The 17,142-nt window shown below is 55.1% G+C and overlaps 6 protein-coding genes across 6 annotated transcripts; 5 read left to right on the forward strand and 1 right to left on the reverse strand.

Moving 5' to 3' along the window:
- Positions 1-613: 613 nt before the first annotated feature.
- On the reverse strand, positions 614-1,679 carry TRAVEDRAFT_174351 (HSP20-like chaperone). The gene is made up of 3 exons (XM_008045632.1): positions 1,395-1,679; positions 1,068-1,335; positions 614-1,008 (listed from the first exon to the last, which is right to left on the reverse strand). Exons 1-3 carry the CDS (start codon positions 1,580-1,582, stop codon positions 856-858), a joined length of 609 nt encoding a protein of 202 aa, XP_008043823.1. The 5' UTR covers positions 1,583-1,679; the 3' UTR covers positions 614-855.
- Positions 1,680-3,222: 1,543 nt separating this feature from the next.
- On the forward strand, positions 3,223-4,018 carry TRAVEDRAFT_174352 (ubiquinol--cytochrome-c reductase subunit 8). Its single transcript, XM_008045633.1, has 5 exons — positions 3,223-3,320; positions 3,374-3,384; positions 3,439-3,493; positions 3,626-3,739; positions 3,817-4,018. The coding sequence occupies exons 1-5, from the start codon at positions 3,281-3,283 to the stop codon at positions 3,900-3,902; spliced, it is 306 nt and encodes a 101-aa protein (XP_008043824.1). The 5' UTR covers positions 3,223-3,280; the 3' UTR covers positions 3,903-4,018.
- A 331-nt stretch (positions 4,019-4,349) lies between these two features.
- TRAVEDRAFT_60922 (uncharacterized protein) lies at positions 4,350-5,201 on the forward strand. The gene is made up of 3 exons (XM_008045634.1): positions 4,350-4,540; positions 4,606-4,861; positions 4,932-5,201. Exons 1-3 carry the CDS (start codon positions 4,398-4,400, stop codon positions 5,106-5,108), a joined length of 576 nt encoding a protein of 191 aa, XP_008043825.1. The 5' UTR covers positions 4,350-4,397; the 3' UTR covers positions 5,109-5,201.
- Positions 5,202-5,523: 322 nt separating this feature from the next.
- Positions 5,524-8,602, forward strand: TRAVEDRAFT_174356 (tars protein). Its single transcript, XM_008045635.1, has 14 exons — positions 5,524-5,745; positions 5,809-5,890; positions 5,947-6,080; positions 6,133-6,214; positions 6,270-6,399; positions 6,458-6,575; positions 6,629-6,775; positions 6,830-7,075; positions 7,126-7,156; positions 7,208-7,506; positions 7,556-7,693; positions 7,750-8,106; positions 8,162-8,291; positions 8,347-8,602. The coding sequence occupies exons 1-14, from the start codon at positions 5,620-5,622 to the stop codon at positions 8,502-8,504; spliced, it is 2,178 nt and encodes a 725-aa protein (XP_008043826.1). The 5' UTR covers positions 5,524-5,619; the 3' UTR covers positions 8,505-8,602.
- A 233-nt stretch (positions 8,603-8,835) lies between these two features.
- On the forward strand, positions 8,836-14,756 carry TRAVEDRAFT_60924 (ubiquitin-binding serine/threonine protein kinase VPS15). Its single transcript, XM_008045636.1, has 15 exons — positions 8,836-9,010; positions 9,063-9,187; positions 9,239-9,359; positions 9,411-9,915; positions 9,971-10,396; positions 10,451-10,538; positions 10,589-11,046; positions 11,100-11,403; positions 11,465-11,608; positions 11,670-11,976; positions 12,028-12,138; positions 12,195-12,871; positions 12,928-13,473; positions 13,531-14,362; positions 14,427-14,756. Exons 1-15 carry the CDS (start codon positions 8,922-8,924, stop codon positions 14,677-14,679), a joined length of 4,986 nt encoding a protein of 1,661 aa, XP_008043827.1. The 5' UTR covers positions 8,836-8,921; the 3' UTR covers positions 14,680-14,756.
- Positions 14,757-14,946: 190 nt separating this feature from the next.
- Positions 14,947-16,828, forward strand: TRAVEDRAFT_174361 (uncharacterized protein; the record flags this gene model as incomplete). The annotated part of the gene is made up of 13 exons (XM_008045637.1): positions 14,947-15,097; positions 15,153-15,180; positions 15,241-15,515; positions 15,567-15,639; positions 15,697-15,786; positions 15,840-15,988; positions 16,048-16,072; positions 16,122-16,190; positions 16,245-16,327; positions 16,387-16,469; positions 16,519-16,534; positions 16,587-16,613; positions 16,671-16,828. 13 exons carry the CDS (start codon positions 14,947-14,949, stop codon positions 16,826-16,828), a joined length of 1,227 nt encoding a protein of 408 aa, XP_008043828.1.
- Between the last annotated feature and the right edge of the window lie 314 nt (positions 16,829-17,142).

Below are 17,142 nucleotides of genomic sequence, written 5' to 3' on the forward strand. Positions count from 1 at the left end.
AACAGTAGTAGCTATCAGAAGACGTACTTTTTCTGCCGCGCGATGGTCTTCCGGAAGTATCAACGTTGGAGGAGCATCGGCACCGCCTCATCCGTGCATGCGCATGTCCGATGATGTCGTGAAGATACTATATTCAAAATCGACGTCATGCATCATTCTAACGGCTGCTTGCGGTTTGGTTGCAGTGAAGTGCTGATCTTGCTGTATAACCGCACACTTCGTGTCCGAACCCCACGAATCGTGCTGCGTTCTGAGAACGAATCTTGATTTAAGGTTGACATCGCGTGTTGTTGCGTGCGTCAGAATTGTAGTAAACCTGGCAGCAGCGCTATATAAAGGCTCTTCTTCAGCACCCCCGCTCCTAAATTCGCGCAGGGGGCCACGCGCGTACGAGAAGTGATGGTGGGAGGAAGAAGAGGGCAACGGAGACTCGACTGGACACAGCCTGATTTCACCCGATTTAGCGAAGCTCTGTGGGCGCTTACAAAGGAAGGTGTAGGCGCCTATACCTTCAAATTCGCGCGCAGGCAGCAGTACCGCGGTACCATGACGTTTGAACATGCTCCGCTGCCCAAGCGAACCCGGAAGTGTGTGCTATCAGCGATGCCACTCTGGGAAGCATAATTTATGATAATTGAGACATGATAGATGAGTCATATGAAGCCGAAGTGAGATACAACGATACAAGTAAAACCTCTTATGATACAGCCAAGGAGAAAATGATTATGTGGGTATCGTGAACATGTCCAGGATCCCGAGCATACGAAGTAGAGCGGTGTGTGCATAGCAATACAAAACAGCGAGAGAGGATGTAAAACGTCCGGTGTCGTGAAACGTAACCGAGTCCGAGCCACGTCAGGCGGTGCCACCGCGAATGTCATCGCCACCGCCTCCGGTATTCTGTGCGGCAGCTGCGGACGCACGGGCGTGTTCCGCGAAGCTAGACGGATCCCGGGGCCACGAGATCGTCAACATGCCCTCGGCGAGCATGCTGCGGACGTGAGCTGCCTAAAAGCGAATGCGGAGTCAATCACAGGCTCCGCTGACTAAGACCAGAAAAGACTCACCGTGACGCCGTCGGGCAGTTTTACCTCGCGACGAAACTTGCCATACTTGATCTCCTGGACAGGGTAAAGGGCCTGAGCCTGACGCATCGGCTCCGAAGACGCCGCGTTCCGGCTGTCCGTGTGCAGATGCAGATGCGGGCCCGTGCGCTCGCCCTCGATGATAAGTTGTCCGTTCTCTATCCGAACAGAGAGCTGGTCCGCCTTCATACCGGGGAGCTCGAGTATGGCGGTGATGACCACGTTCTCGGGGTCGTCACATACGTCCATCCTGCAACAGGAAACTGCGTAAGCTTGCGATGTCTGCGCCACCGGAAGGCAGATACGTACCTCGGCACGAATAACCCAGCCCTCTGCTGCTGAGCACGACGCCTCTGTAGCTCGATGTATGCTCGCGCGAGCATGCGGTCCAAACCACGGAAACGGGGGTCCTCCTCTTCCAACATCTTCTGAGCTTTGGCGAAGGAGGAATGTGATTTGGAGTGGCTAGACGTCTTGGTTGTGTATTGGGGAGACATGTTCTGCGAGGGGCGTAGTGGAGCATTCTCAACGAGCCGGGAGCTTATATACCGCCGCCACGCCGCGCAAAACGAAAATCCGGTTATGGGAAGCGCTGGAAATTACCCCGCAGAATGCCGCAGGCGCCGAGGATATGCACAGCATGGGGCGGGTCAGGGAGGCGCCGGCACGGGGAGTTAGCGGTTCTTACTCACCTCCGACAGAGCACGGGCTCAGTCATATTCCTGCTTGTTCATGCACGCCCATAACCGGTCCTGCTTTCCTGCCAACTGCTCATGTTCGTGTCAGGAAATGCCGTGCGGCGTGCGGGCCCAATTGGCGGGGCCCGGAATCTGTGCACGTATTCCGGGTCGAGTCATCTTCCGACTTTTGAAGCCGTTCCGCGTCGCTGCCATACGCGGTCGACCGAACAGGGGCAGGGCCGCGCGGCGTAAGTAGGAGAGGCGGCGCACCCTGCGGATCTAGATACCGGACTACCAGCATACATGCAAACACGCAGGAAAGCAATCATCAGGACGCATGTATCCAACTACTCATATTGACTCACACTAGACAGAGCGCGCCTCAGTTGAACTGCCGTCGTTCCACGTCCACCCTTGCGGGGTCCTGTTTTGGAAGGAACAAGTATGGCATGCATGACTTCGGACTCACATTGTAAAAATTTCACGTGAGCAAGGTTTCGCCTCCGAAACGGGTGAACTGCGAACTCACAAGGCATTCAAAGCGTTGACCGTAGCTGCCGATTCGTCTCGGACTAAGGTACGGTAGTGCGGTGGAATGGCAGATCGTCGTGCGACTGCGACGTGTCGTAGATCGTGTCCAGAAGCGGTTGCCATTCAGACGCGACGCAGACAAATAGCTGCGCTTTCGCTGAGATGCTGGCACCGTCCCGGACAACTTACAAGCCAGATGACGAGGACTGGCATTCCAGTAGGGACATCCCGGTGGGTGCACATACAATTTGCTTATGCACCTCGAACGCGCAACCAAACCCGCGGACAAGTCTGTCACTAGTGCGCAGTCAGCGTAGCCAGAGCGTAGGAACATCCTACAGCCTTCAAGTGCATGGCGCATTGCATACTGACGCATATAACCAGTCAATCCGATCGGAACGGGGGATGTGAATTGCTCACGACGGGCCTACGTTGATTACAAACTCTTGTACGCAAAAAAGAGGTCGGACTAGTCGTCGGACACCGCGCGTAGGCTTAGTCACGATCAACCGGAGCAATGCTGCAGGTTACGTCCGGAAGAGCAGTCAGGACTCGGGAAACATTTCCATATGACTCTGAGCACACCTGAGAATGTACAGCACCTCAGTCTAGTGGGCCGCGGTGCCGTTGCGCCCTATCTGCTTCGCGTTGACTGCGACGAAGTGGTAGAGGACGACGGTCAACATTGCCAGCATGCCCAGGCCGTTCGCGAGGTTGTAAAGAGTGTTGTTGCTGATCATTGTCGTTCAGAGCTACAGTGTGGACCCGAGAGGTGAGCAAGCTAGGACGATGATGCCGTCGGGAATGCAAGAGGCACCGACCTCGATGTCTGACGTCGTGGTCGCCCGCGAAGAGTGTTTGGCCTTGTTTGGCTTCGCTCGGTGTCGGGATGCTCGCGGCGCCTCGCGAGCTCGCCCGAACATCCACGACGACGAACCTTCCTTTCTCTCTCACTTGCTTGTCTGCTGCCGACAGTCTGCGACAATGAGGCCCTCAGAAATCCGTAGGAGTGACATGCCTGGCCGTAAGTTCATCTGTCCTACATGTTTCGGTTGAGTCTTGACATCTGTTTCGTAGCCAAGGTCTACGTGAGTGGCCGCATCTGACCTGACACTGAGCAACGTTGTGACTGTTGTGATCAGAACCTTTGGTGGGGCGACAGGGGTAACCAGAAGCAGAAGGGCATCGTTCAGTACTGTGCGTAACTTTCGAAAATTGGAGTGTTCCCACTGACACTCTAGCATGCCATGTTTTATATCCTCCCCTTCGTACACTTTCGCCCGCCTACTTCACACTCCCCGTCGTCCTAATTGCCATGGATGATTTCAGCTATGTCGCCGTTCAAGCAGCGCGCGGTACACAACCTCTTCCGCAGCTACATCTTCAACGGTTACCGCCGCCTGTCTTCGCAGGCTGTCTACTGGGTCATTCCTTTCGCCCTTGGTACGTATTGCACCTTGATCTTCACTTCGGTGATAGTCTATCTCTCGTCTCTCGTGGTATCTGACATTCCGTTGCAGGCTACGGCACCTACACGTGGGCCAAGCGCTACGACGCATGGCAAAACAGCAAGGCAGCGCATGTCGCAGGTCACGGCGCCCACTGAGCTTTCTAGAGCATGTGTACACACCTGGACGCATCTTATATTCAATAGAGCTGGTGCCTAATCCATTCGTTCGGGGACACTCGGGTGACGCGCTTTGTCGCTAGCTGAGTTCTCCTCTCCCTAACGTTGCGTTCACTTTGCGCGTTGTTTCCGCCATGCTCCTAGGTTTGGCTATGGCCATGGTCTGCCAGATGTCGTCATATCGCGAACGCCTCATTCGTCAATGGGTTCGCCGCAGTGGCGACATCAATTCTGACTCGCGTGCCCTCCCATGGATGGGCGCTTGTTGCCTCCCCTGTACCACGAGTCACTATCTCACAAGAGCATCATGGGTAGACTCACCATACACAGGGGCGATAAGTCACTTCAGCGTTTGACGTGAGTCAATATGGGCCTAGCACGATATAAGACACGAGGGAGACACACACGACTTCCACTCTCCGCTCTACCCCCTCGCCCATCAAACTCCCTCCCCAGCTGCTCTGCATCGACGATATGACTGGACGCCCCACCAAGACCAACAAACTCGTCTTAGCAGTCAAGAAACGTCTGGGGAGGGATCTCACGAGGGATGAGGCACTCAAACTTGCAAACGCCATGCGCCTTCGGCAGATGCAGGATCGGGTCTACAAGCCGCGGTGAGTAACCTTCTATGGGTATTCCCTTGATTGCGCATGCTCATTGTCTGTCGTCCTCCTAACAGGATGGAGCTATGGGACGACGGCGAGAGCGCGACCATAACGGCTCTCTTCGAGCTGCCGGGGCTGGGACCCGACCAGGTCCTTCTCGACGTGGTCGATGGCCGACTTGTCGTCCAAGGGGAGCGCAGGCCTTTGCGCCTCTCAGCCGCAGACCCCGAGCGCGTCCAGACGCCAACCGAGACTTCTGGTTCCTCCCAGATTCGGGAGTTGAAGTACGGCACGTTTCGCCGCGCGATTAGTGTTCCTGCCGGCTGCACCGTGAGTTTATTTGCCTTTAACGCTTGCGTATCAAGGAGAATCGAGTCACTGACCGGCACTCCGTCCGCAGACCGACCATTTGGTCGCTACGCTCGAGCACGGAATGCTGTCGGTTTCCTGGCCGCGCTCTCCCGGCCCCTCCGATCTTCAGCAGAACGTCGATTCCGATGTCCCTGCCGATTCCTCCGACAATTCCATCGCCCCGACGCGTTTTGGAGGGAGTGCCGCGTCTCGTTCTTCTTACTAGCCATCTACAATACGCCCCCGTTTATACCTATCTTATCACTGGAATTCTCTTGCGTTCTTCCCCTGTACACTATCCTGCTATACACACCACTCTCCTGGTCTCGTGGTCATCGCGACGCGTCGCGCGATGGTGACATTGTGTGAGAGACAGAGTGAATCGGCCTGAGTATAACCGTTCCTCGTCGTGTTTTCTGCGTTGCTTTGCATCCCGGAGACACTCTCAAATCGGCTACTGTCCTATGCATCTTCTGCGCGCACTCTCGCCGAGTTTCGCGGCACTTTCGTTGTATGTTAGATTACGTAGATCGTCCGGCTACAGAGAGATAAGATTGAATTTTCGCACAGAGGCCGGACCGCTTGATCACGATGACTCGCAACGACCACCTGGAATGCTGAGGCTGCATCGATTTCAGCAGCTTGCCTCTCGCCGTCTGTATATAGTACCTTCATCTGCTGGCAATATCCTCCGTTCTCCCTGTTTAGTCGCCCAGACACGTCTGCACTCGACCACCATGACCACGCCGGTCGCATCCACCTCTCAGCCCGCGCAGCTCTCGGCGCTGAACGCACCTCACCAGGAGGGAAACAAGAAGAAGGAGAAGAAGGGGAAGGAGGCTACGTCCGCACACCCGCTAGAAGTGAGCAACGACCGTTTGGACGCGTTGCATGGTCTAGTATTGAATAGCCGTGCCGCGACGTAGATCACCCCGCGTCCCGAGTTCTTCGATCACCGACTCAAGATCTTTGAAAAGTTGAAGGCGGAGCAGGATGAGTGGGTGAAAAGTACGTGTCGAGGGCCGAAATTGCGGCGCATGAGGTCCTGATACCGCTGCTCCAAGACCAACCGCGCCAGGAGATCTCGATCACTCTCCCCGATGGCTCACAGCGGAAAGGAACCAGTTGGGAGACAAGTCCAATGGACGTAGCGAAGCAGATCTCGCAGAGCCTTGCGGACCGGGTGGTTATTGCCAAGGTATGTCCCGCACGCATTCTGCAGTCGCACTCGTGCTGATTGGATGCCGAAGGTCGACGGCAACCTATGGGATTTGGAGCGTCCGCTAGAAGGCTCGTGCTCTGTGGAACTGCTTGACTTTGAGCACCCCGAAGGTCAGTAGTATTGTCGTTTCCACGAAATGACTCGAGTTGATGAGGGGTTTGGTAGGTAAACGTGTGTTCTGGCACTCATCTGCCCATGTCCTCGGCGAGGCTTCCGAACGTCACTACGGCTGCCATCTTTGCATCGGGCCCCCTACGGATGATGGCTTCTACTACGAAATGGCCATTGAGGACAGGTCAGTGCTGTCAGCGAATCATGCGACGCATACGACTTACGCGTGCTAATCCACGTAGGCCAGTGGTGAACAGCGACTACCCCGCTATCGAGAAGGTCGCAGACCTGGCGATCAAGGAGAAGCAGAAGTTCGAGCGTCTCGTGGTCCCGAAGGAGACTCTCCTAGAGATGTTCGCGGTGAGTCTCAGATGCATATATGCGTCTATGAGCGTGGACTGACAGTGCCTTAGTACAACAAATACAAGAAACACATCATCGAAAGCAAGATCCCCGATGGCACCTCCACGACAGTTTACCGCTGCGGGCCTATGGTGGACCTTTGCCTCGGCCCCCATATCCCTCACACTGGCCGCATCAAGGCATTCATGGTCACCAAGGTGCGATACCGTCTATTATTCGTTTGTATAGTCGTATTCACGCACGCTTTACAGAACTCTGCATCGTACTTCCTGGGAGACGCCAACAATGACTCGCTCCAGCGTGTCTATGGAATCTCATTCCCCGACAAGAAGCAGCTGACCGAGTACAAGAAGTTCCTCGAGGAGGCTGCGAAGCGCGACCACCGAAAGATCGGCAAAGAGCAGGAGCTGTTCTTCTTCAACGACCTTAGTCCTGGAAGTTGCTTCTTCCTCCCGCACGGTACCCGTATCTACAACACCCTCATCGAGCTTATGCGGGTATGTGTCTTTACATCGCGCGGAGTGCCTGTTTAACTGGTGTTGTACAGTCGGAGTACTTCAAGCGCGGATACCAAGAAGGTAAATGGATTCCGCTCTGTCTGCGCCCTATGTATGCTGACTATATGCTAGTCATTTCGCCGAATATGTACCACAGCAAGCTGTGGGAGACGTCGGGACATTGGCAGAACTATAAGGATGACATGTTCGCGCTCGACATCGAGAAGGAGAAGTGGGCGTTGAAGCCGATGAACTGCCCTGGCCACTGCCTCATCTTCGACTCGCGCGACCGCAGCTACAAGGAGCTTCCCATTCGCATGGCTGAGTTCGGTATCATCCACCGTAACGAGGCGTCGGGCGCACTTACGGGCCTGACCCGTGTGCGCCGTTTCGTGCAGGACGACACGCATGTGTTCTGCATGCCCCAGCAGGTCGGTGGCATTGATGCGAGAGCAGGAGCTGGCGCTGACTATATGCTAGATCGAGGATGAGATCGCCGCTCTGTTCGACTTCATGCAGCACATCTACGGCCTCTTCGGCTTTGAGTTCCACCTGGAGCTCTCCACTCGCCCTGACAACTACCTCGGTAGTATCGAGACGTGGAACGCCGCCGAGGAGGTCCGTATCATACTTCTCGCTATGATGACTCAATCCTTACAGTATTCCCTATGTAGCAACTGAAAGGCGCGCTTGAGAAGTTCTACCCGGGCAAGTGGGAGATCAACCCCGGCGACGGCGCGTTTTATGGACCCAAGATCGACATCACCATCCGCGACGCGCTCAAGCGCGCGTATCAGTGCGCGACCATCCAGCTCGACTTCCAGCTGCCCGAGCGCTTCAACCTCAAGTACCGCAGCGCGGACGAGGCCGCCGACGCTGGCAAGCCCCCGCCGCGCCCGGTCATCATCCATCGCGCCATCCTGGGCAGCATGGAGCGCTTTATTGCGATCATCACCGAGCACTTCGCGGGCAAGTGGCCGTTCTGGATCTCGCCGCGCCAGGTGCTCGTCATCCCCGTTGCGATTCCCTACGTAAGTTTCAGACAATTTGGTGAAACTCGGTAGATATTAACTTTTTTGAGAACAGAGGGAGTACGCTACCGAGGTTGCAGAGAAGCTGAGCGCAGCCGGGCTGTATGTGGACGTCGACAACGGCGAGAACACGCTCCCGAAGAAGGTCCGCAACGGCGAGATCGCGCAGTACAACTTCATCCTCGGTGTGTATTTTCTTGTATGTATCGTACAGAGCCGTGCTGAACGTTCTCCTCGCAGTCGTTGGCCAGGACGAGCTCGACACTCGCTCTGTTAACGTGCGCAACCGCGACGACGTTGGCACGAAGGCGCGCACGGAGACGCTCCCGCTGGACGTCATCACGGAGAAGCTGCTCGCGCTGAAGACCAAGAGGAGCCTTCACAACAAGCTCGAGTAGATATAGATGTCTGCAATGCAATGCATGAGGTTGTCTTCACAGCGTGTACTTAGCGTCTCGAGTTCTGGGTTTGCACATCGCAATCGAGCAGATTAAGCAGATACATATTTAGTCGCTGCGACGAGTAAGGGTCTTGCAGTCATTGCGACTACCGCATCTACATGCACTGGCCTTACCTACTTCAGCTCGAGCTTGAGTACTCTTTGTCAAGTTGAGACAGCCTAGGTTTGGACGTCGACGGGCTACTACCGCCCGCGGCACACCGCGAGAGGCGGCATGAAATGACGCGCGCAAGCGCTTAGCCAAAGGCACTCCTTGCTTGAGCCCCCACATCCACTAGACTCTGTGCTCTGGAATCGTTCACATCATACCTCGAACTGGTGCTCTTCTTGAACGTGTGATGGACGTATAAATCAAATGGGAAACGCACAGTCATTGACGCGTACCAGTGGTGCGCTAGATTCGTTTGTGGCTGAACTCGGCGGAGATGTGGTCTATGAGAGAAGGTGCGGCCCTCAGTACCTGCGCTCTGTTAGAACTGCTTACAAAACCTCCCAGTTTGGGCTCTGCTCGGTTCTTGAAGACGGTGAAGTGTCGCCATAAGAATGGGTATCTTGTGGTCAAGATATTCATCAAGCCAGATCCGGGCTTGAGTCTGAGGAAGTACCACAGGAGGCTCAAGAGTACGCGTCGTTGATTCTTTCGGTCTGCGTACTGAAGCTGACGACCTTCAGTCGAGCGCGAGGCTCTGGCGGATATACCCAACGTGTATGGATACCAGACCTTCGTGGAGACGGACAAGGCGGGATATGTTATTCGGCAATGGGCTGCGAGCAATCTCTATGACCGTATCAGGTGAGTACTTTTTCCGCGCGTGTCTTGTCCCCGTCCTGAGGTTTGGTCCAGCACACGGCCCTTCCTGAGTGCCGTTGAGAAGAAGTGGATCGCGTTTCAGATACTCAACGCGTTACGCGACGCCCGCAACCGCAAGGTGTCCCATGGCGACATCAAGTCGGAGAACATCCTGGTTACCTCATGGAACTGGGTGTATGTCTCGGACTTCGCATCGTACAAGCCTACTTTCCTCCCTCTAGACGACCCCTCCGACTTCTCGTTCTTCTTCGACACATCTGGGCGCCGTTCGTGCTACATCGCTCCTGAACGGTTCTACACTGCCAATGACAACCCGGACATCAGTGCGAAGAAGTCACGATTGGCTGTAGACGATACTGAGGGACGAAGAGATGGCAAGGTCACGGAGGCGATGGACTGCTTCAGCGTTGGCTGTGTGATCGCGGAGCTTTTCTTAGAAGGAAGGCCACTCTTCACGCTCAGCGAGCTGTTCAAGTACCGAGAAGGCGAGTTGAAGCTGGAGACGCAGCTCGGTGCAATCGAAGAGGAAGGTGTCCGGGTGGGTGATATCTTCATGGGTTTACCTGTCAGCGCCCTGACATATTGCGTCGCAGGACCTCATCAAACAAATGGTCGGCATTGATCCTGCCACTCGACCTACATTCGATACGCTCCTCCACACCTCTCGCGGAGCGGTCTTCCCCGAATGTTTCTACTCGTTCTTACACAACTATGTCCATTCTGTGAACGAGGTGAATGCCCCAACGCTGTTCTCAACCGCCCAGGCACCTCCGGCTACTCCTAGCAGTGCAGTCCCTGCAGCGCAAAGAACGACAGGTCATCTTGCGGCGTCCGTTGCGGCCCTCAACGGAGAATCAACCAATGACCCTCTTCCAAGCGATTCTGATCATCGCATGGAACGGATATGGGCAGATTACGAGAGCGTTGAGCCCTATCTCGTGAGCGACTCAACAGGAGAGACCGTTATGGACGTCAAGGTCGACTACACACCTCAAATTACCTCCTCGCGCCCTTTCCATGTGAGACCTCTCATATCAGCGCTTGATCAAGAACCAATCCTGACTTATCAATAGGACGTTCTTCCAGTCGAACTCAATATTCCAAATCGCGAGAGCAAGCTTCACAGCGCGTGGTCTTCACGCAAACGTGCTGCAGCGGAAGGTCAATAGGAATCCTCTTCAGAATGCATCCGTTGCTAACTTACTTTGTAGACGGCCCTGCTCTCATCATCTTGTCGCTCATATGCGCCAACGTCCGCAACTGCTACCTCCCAAGTTCAAAGATCCGTGCACTAGACGTATTCTTAGCGCTCTCCGCCCATCTCACCGACGAGGCGAAGCTCGACCGCATGGTCCCGTACATCGTCGACTTATTACACGATGACGCGGGACTCGTGCGCGCCTCCGCACTGCGCACACTCATGCAGGTCCTCATGCTCGTGACAGTCATCACTCCCTCAAACGCTGCCATATTCCCGGAGTACATCATCCCTGCCATTGGACACCTCGTCCGCGACCCAGAGGTTTTAGTGCGGTGCATGTATGCGCAGATCATTGTGCCTCTCGCCGATACGGCGGTGCGGTATCTGGAAATGGGTCAAGCGCTCAAGGCACATGGCACGTACAAGCTGTCTCCGGATACGCAAGAGTACGATGAGGCGCATTTCGAGGTAGGTCTTTGCTTTAATGCGAATTTTCGAAAGACTGATAAACCCCGACATAGGTTTCTTACGACGCCAGCATGAACGATCTACAGAATAGTATTCAGGAACACCTTTCGACGCTGCTCGTGGACCCTTCTAGTGTTGTTAAGCGCGCGGTCCTCCACAACATCTCGTCCTTGTGTATCTTCCTCGGACGCCAGAAGACAAACGACGTGCTTCTGAGCCATATGATCACATATCTCAACGACCGCGACTGGCTGTTACGATATGCCTTCTTCGACAGCATTGTCGACGTTGCCGCGTGTGCGGGCGGGCGCAGCCTCGAAGAGTACATTCTGCCACTCATGATACAAGCTCTGTCCGGTATGTGTCTGTGGTTGAAGACTCATCCAAACGCATATTGACTAGCCCGGTGACTCCTCAGATGTCGAGGAGACGGTTGTGGCGAAGGTGCTCGCCTCGCTGACCAACCTCTGCGAATTGGGACTGTTCCAGAAAATGCGCATCTGGGAACTAATGAGCGCGACGCTTGGATTCCTGTACCATCCCAACATCTGGATACGACAAGGTGCGAGTCATTGTATCGTCCGCATATGACCGCAGTGTATTGACGTGCTTGCACCGCTCAGGCGCTGCGGCATTCATCGCCTCAGCTGCGAAACACCTGCCGCCGAGTGATGTGTGGTGTATCCTGTATCCATCACTCAAGCACTTCTTGCGGTCGGATGTGCGGGACGTGGACGAGAAGAGTCTTCTTCTGGCAATGAAGTACCCGCTATCGCGGCAGGTCTTCGATGCTGCGGTGCAGTGGGCGATGAAGGCGGACAAGACATCGTTCTGGCGTTCGCACCGGCCCGCGAAGAGTGAATCACCTCGCGAGAGCATGGCCACAGTGCGACAAACTGGGAATGCGGCGTCTCGCGCACGGTCCGAAGAGTATGTGCAGATATCCCGGATGTGGCGTATGAGGTACTGATGGAGATGCAGGGACGAAGCACAATTGGCGAAGCTGCAACAGCTGGGCATGTCCTCCGTGGAAGAGGCCAAGCTAATGGCGATGCGGGACTACGTCCTAAAGCTCGCGCGGGCAATATCAAGGTCGGTCGGCGTTCTTACATATTGCCATCATGGACGTGTAACTCACGCCGTCCCAGCTTTGCATCTCGCGTCAGCGTGGAGGTTGAAACTGATGCGCTTAAGTCGACCAGCACAATCGAGCTCGTGAAGCTCGGAGTTGTGCCACAAACGGTCTTCCTGCGCGCCCCAGAAGCAGAAGGGCGCTCCTCTCGACTGTCCTCGCAGAGACCCGCATCCGACTTCTTCGTCAGGTCGCCGGGAACACCTCGAACTACCCGAACACTAAGCATCGACCACGGCCCGGGTTCTGCTGGTGCACCGTTTGAGGATCTTCGAAGACGGCTTGCCATCATCAATGGCTCAGGCAGCTCACTCGCGGTGCCAGGATCGCGTGAACCTCGTAGCCCCCTCCCGCACCCACTCTCCATCGATACTAATGCTCTTCCGGCGCCAACTTCACCAGAGATTCCTTCTGGGTTAGATCGCCCTGGCAGTCCGGCGGAGTCTACGGTGTCCACCACGACCTCTGCCTTCCGTGCGATGCAACGCTTCCCAATCAGTGGAGATGGCCCGAAGGCAGCACCTGCCATTGGTTCTTCGAAGGCGAGCGCGACGGGGTTGCTGGAAGCCCATACGCAAATTCGCTCCGATTCGCCTTCGCCATCTGGACGATCATCACCGGTTTCCATAGCTGGTACGGTGCGCGTGCAAGATCAACCCCGAGTGCCCTCGATAGCGCCCATTTCAACATATGGTAAGTCAGCACAGCTTCTGCATTGCGCCTCACCATGCTGAGCTATATTCTTCTAGATGGACAGGAGGCTGGCATCAGTAACCTCCTCGAGCACTTATATCTGGACAACAATCGGGATCTCCAGAACGACTTTGGCCCCAAAGTGCACGAAGGACCAGTGCGCCGTCGGAATGCTGCCCGGCATGCAAGCTTCATGGCTCGAGATGGAGCGTCGCGCCGTCTTGAAGCCTCCCTCATATCGCACTTCAGCTCGCATTCGGACGTTGTGACGGGCCTAGCCGTGTCTCCCGACCACATGTTCTTCGTGTCCGCGTCAGACGACAAGACTGTCAAGGTGTGGGACACCGCACGCCTAGAGCGGAACGTCACGAGCAAGCCTCGGCACACCTACAACCAGCACCACGCACGAGTCAAGAGCGTGTGTATGCTTGAAGGGGTGCACTGCTTCGCGAGCGCCGCTGAGGACGGGAGTCTGCACATCGTACGCGTGCACGCAAGCCAAAGCGGACAACTGCCGAAGTACCACAAGCTTCAAGTGGTCCGCGAGCATCGGGTAGACACCCCAGGCGAATACATCACCAGCATGACGCACTTCTCGACAGGTAACGCAGGGTCTGTTCCTTGAAGCAAGTAGGCGATAACTGACGTATTGTGACTAGATACTTCGTCGAACCTCGTCTACGCGACCACGCATTCAGTCATTACTATCATGGACCTTATGACGATGCGCACTGTGCAACGCATGGAGAACCCGCGACATCATGGACCAATCACATGCATCTGCTTGGATCGTAAGCGAGCGTGGGTGATCTGCGGGACGTCTACCGGTGTCCTTTCACTCTGGGACATCCGGTTTGGTGTCCTCATCAAGAGCTGGAAAGTTGGCCTCGGATCTAAGGGGCGAAGCGGCCGCGTACACCAGTGTCTTGTTCACCCCACCAAAGGCAAGGGCAAGTGGGTCGTTGTTGCAACAGAGACGCCGCAATCGGCTTCGGAAGGTCCCTCGCACACCGTTCTCGAGGTATGGGATATCGAGAAGACCACCCTGGTCGAGACGTTCGCGGTCCGGACCACTCTCAATCCATCGGAAGCAGTGGAGGAGCCAAAAGAGGTCAGCGTCGAGGAGGCGGAAGTGAGCCCGGCGGCTGCTATCGCTGCGCTCGTACGAGCGCGACAGGAAGGAGGATCTTCAGGTTCAAGCGCACAACGCGGGGGTGTTGTCGGACATGACGCTACCCGCGGTGACACCCCGCTCTCACCATCACCCGATGTTCGCGCGGTTGTGGCAGGAACCGAGTTTGGTGGGCATACTGTTGTACACCGATCGCACATGGCGGAGGCAGATAGCAAGTCTGCGAGTCGTTCATCCGGTCGCGGTTTCCTCATCACGGGTTCGGAGGACTGCAAGCTGCGGTTCTGGGACCTCGGTCGCCCAGAACGATCTATCGTGCTCAGCGGGCTCGAGGCAGACGGTGACAAGCCTACTTACAGGTACGTGTGTTTCCGTGGACAGTGCACCCTTCATTCAGGTATCGGTATTAATCCGCACCACTAGTATCTCCCGTGCGGCCACAGGCACGGCTTCCTCATATGTCGAGACATGGGCATCGTCGCCGTCATCCCAGGGCAACCGGCCTCCCCAACGGCTATCCTTGATCAACCACAATCAACAGAACCTGCTGAAGGGCCATCAAGATACCATCACTGCTGTAGCTTGCATCGACTCGCCCTTCCGTGGTGGTCTCGTCACCGCCGATCGAGCAGGTGTCGTCAAGGTTTGGAGGGTAGAAGCGCTTGACACAGCGTGATACAAGTTCGGAGAATCTTGGATCGGTATAATATGTAGTATATTCTCGCTTACTGTGCTTTGGACCACCGTATTCACTTACCCGGACCGTGTTGCTTTGCTCGTTTATTCCCCTCGATAATGCAAGTCCACTAAGGTACGTCCATGGTAGAGCAGTTTTTCCAGATTAGATAGCGTTAGGACGCGGTCAGCAGATGTGGTGGGAGACCTTTATCAGTTGTATATCTCTCCAACTCCAGGGATTGTGTCTTCCGTATCTCCCACCGTCATGTCTACTGACCTTTGGCTACCGGGCGACAGTGTAGCCGTCGCAGAGTTGCAAAGTGGTGACATCTACAGGCCGGAGTTTCTCGATTTCGTCAAGTCTACCATCGCGGCGCTTGACGGGGACTTGGCCAATTTGAGTCAAGATATTCACTGTATGTCCCTCCAGCTTAAGGCCGACCAAGATACTGCACTGACATCTATCATCAGCACTCCCGGAGACACGCTTCGAAGAATTGTAAGTCGTGTGTCGCTGGCAGGAAGTAGATAATAGCCATTGCTGACGGTCAACCCTTAGTCACGCTCACGATGTTTTGACGGCGTACCTAGAGAAGCAAGGTTTCGAAGTCACTCGGAAATATCTTCTTGAGACTGCCTGGGTAGCCAAGTACTCTCATGGGTCCGGTGGCCGCACCCTTGGGGTGAACTCGGAAATGGACGCTCTCCCAGGAATCGGCCACGCCTGCGGACACAATTTAATTGCCATCGCAGGTGTCGCTGTGGCATGTGCGGTGAAGGCGGCGCTCGTCAAGTTCGACATAGCCGGAACTGTCGTTCTTCTGGGAACACCAGGTACGGAGACAATATACGCGCTCGGCTTCTGTTCTGACATGTACCTTTCAGGTGAGGAAGGTGGTGCAGGTAAAGCTATCCTGCTCGAGCGCGGCGCATATCAAGGGTTGGATGCCTGCTTGATGTATGTGGAACACATGGGCGACAATGACAAGCCAGGCTGACGCTCGGTATCGTTTAGGTGCCATCCTGCCCCAGGACCTCCGTTCTCCGCGAGTTTGAGTAGCTGCCTTGCTCGACAGCGTGTTGATGTTGAATTCGTTGGCCACACGTTCGTACCAGCTTTCCTAGCCCCAGTATACTGAAACAACGTCTATCTTCCAGTGCCCATGCCGCTTTGTCGCCCTGGGAGGGCCAGAACGCCCTCGACGCAGCGGTGCTCGCGTACACGAACATATCAATGCTTAGGCAGCAGCTCAAGCCAACCCATCGTGTGCATGGCATCTTTGAAGGGAAAGATTGGACGCCAAATAGTGCGCCACATTCAATGTGCCAGGCAATCTTCGTGCACTATGCTGATTGACTTCCACAGTCATCCCGGACTATGCAAAGATGATGTAAGTGTTTTCCTAGCATTCATTACGCGGACATCTAAAGTAGCCGCAGATGGTACGTGCGCGCACCTACTCGACCGGAAGTCGATGTCGCTGTGGAACGCATCAAGAAATGCTTCGAGTGCGTCTCTCGTGCATACAGGCCGGATTCTGTGTCCTAAACACCATTCATCAGAGGAGCAGCTCTCGCTACGGGATGTCGTGCTCAGATCGAGATGGGCAACGGCACCTTCGAATTGAGGCAGAACAAGGCTCTCAGTACGTTGTCTCGTCACATTTACCTGGTCGTATGACTTATAGATATTCGGCGTGCGTAGGTGATGAGTTTGCAGAAGTATTCACGAAGACTGCTGGGCCCATCGACTTCGTGTACGGGATCTCCCAGGCCTCAACGGACTTCGTGAGTTTAAAAATGCTGTATCTTTCGTCACCATGCTGATGAAACGTAGGGGAATGTTACATATGGTCAGCGAGCCCGTTTCGACATCCCCACTTTCACTGACGAATATCAATAAAGCTTTACCCGCCATTCACCCTTCCTTCGGTATGTGATCTCGTTTGAAGGAGTGTACGCCCCGTACTGATTTCGTTCACGATCTAGCGATCCCGACGAGCGGAGGGAATCACACCAAGGCGTTCACCGACGCCGCGGCGACGAAGGAGTCCCACAAAGCCTGTCTTAACATCTCTGAGGTGCTCGCTGCAGTCGGCCTACGCCTGTTAACGGACGACGGTTTCTTCAATAAGGTACACTTCTAATACGAATCATCGCTGCTCTCTGGATTAACAGCAATAAACCAGGTTCGCGAGACGTTTGCAGAGGATCTGCGCGCCAGGGAAAGAGAGAGCGAGAAGGTGAAGGTGCGCAACCAATGTTTTGTCGTCGTTCTGCGTCTTTAGTCAGTTGACATTGCGTGTTTTCTTCAGCAATGAAGAAGGTCAGGCAGTATAAGCACATGGGTGTATGATAGAGTCGCATGCCGTGAATCAGTGCCTTGCGCCTATACTTGACGTCCAGCAAGCGCACACCCGAGGGCAAGAACACACTACCTGGGAGGTCATCCTCCTCTACT

This window comes from Trametes versicolor, assembly GCF_000271585.1.
Source record: "Trametes versicolor FP-101664 SS1 unplaced genomic scaffold TRAVEscaffold_12, whole genome shotgun sequence".
Taxonomy (NCBI): domain Eukaryota; kingdom Fungi; phylum Basidiomycota; class Agaricomycetes; order Polyporales; family Polyporaceae; genus Trametes; species Trametes versicolor.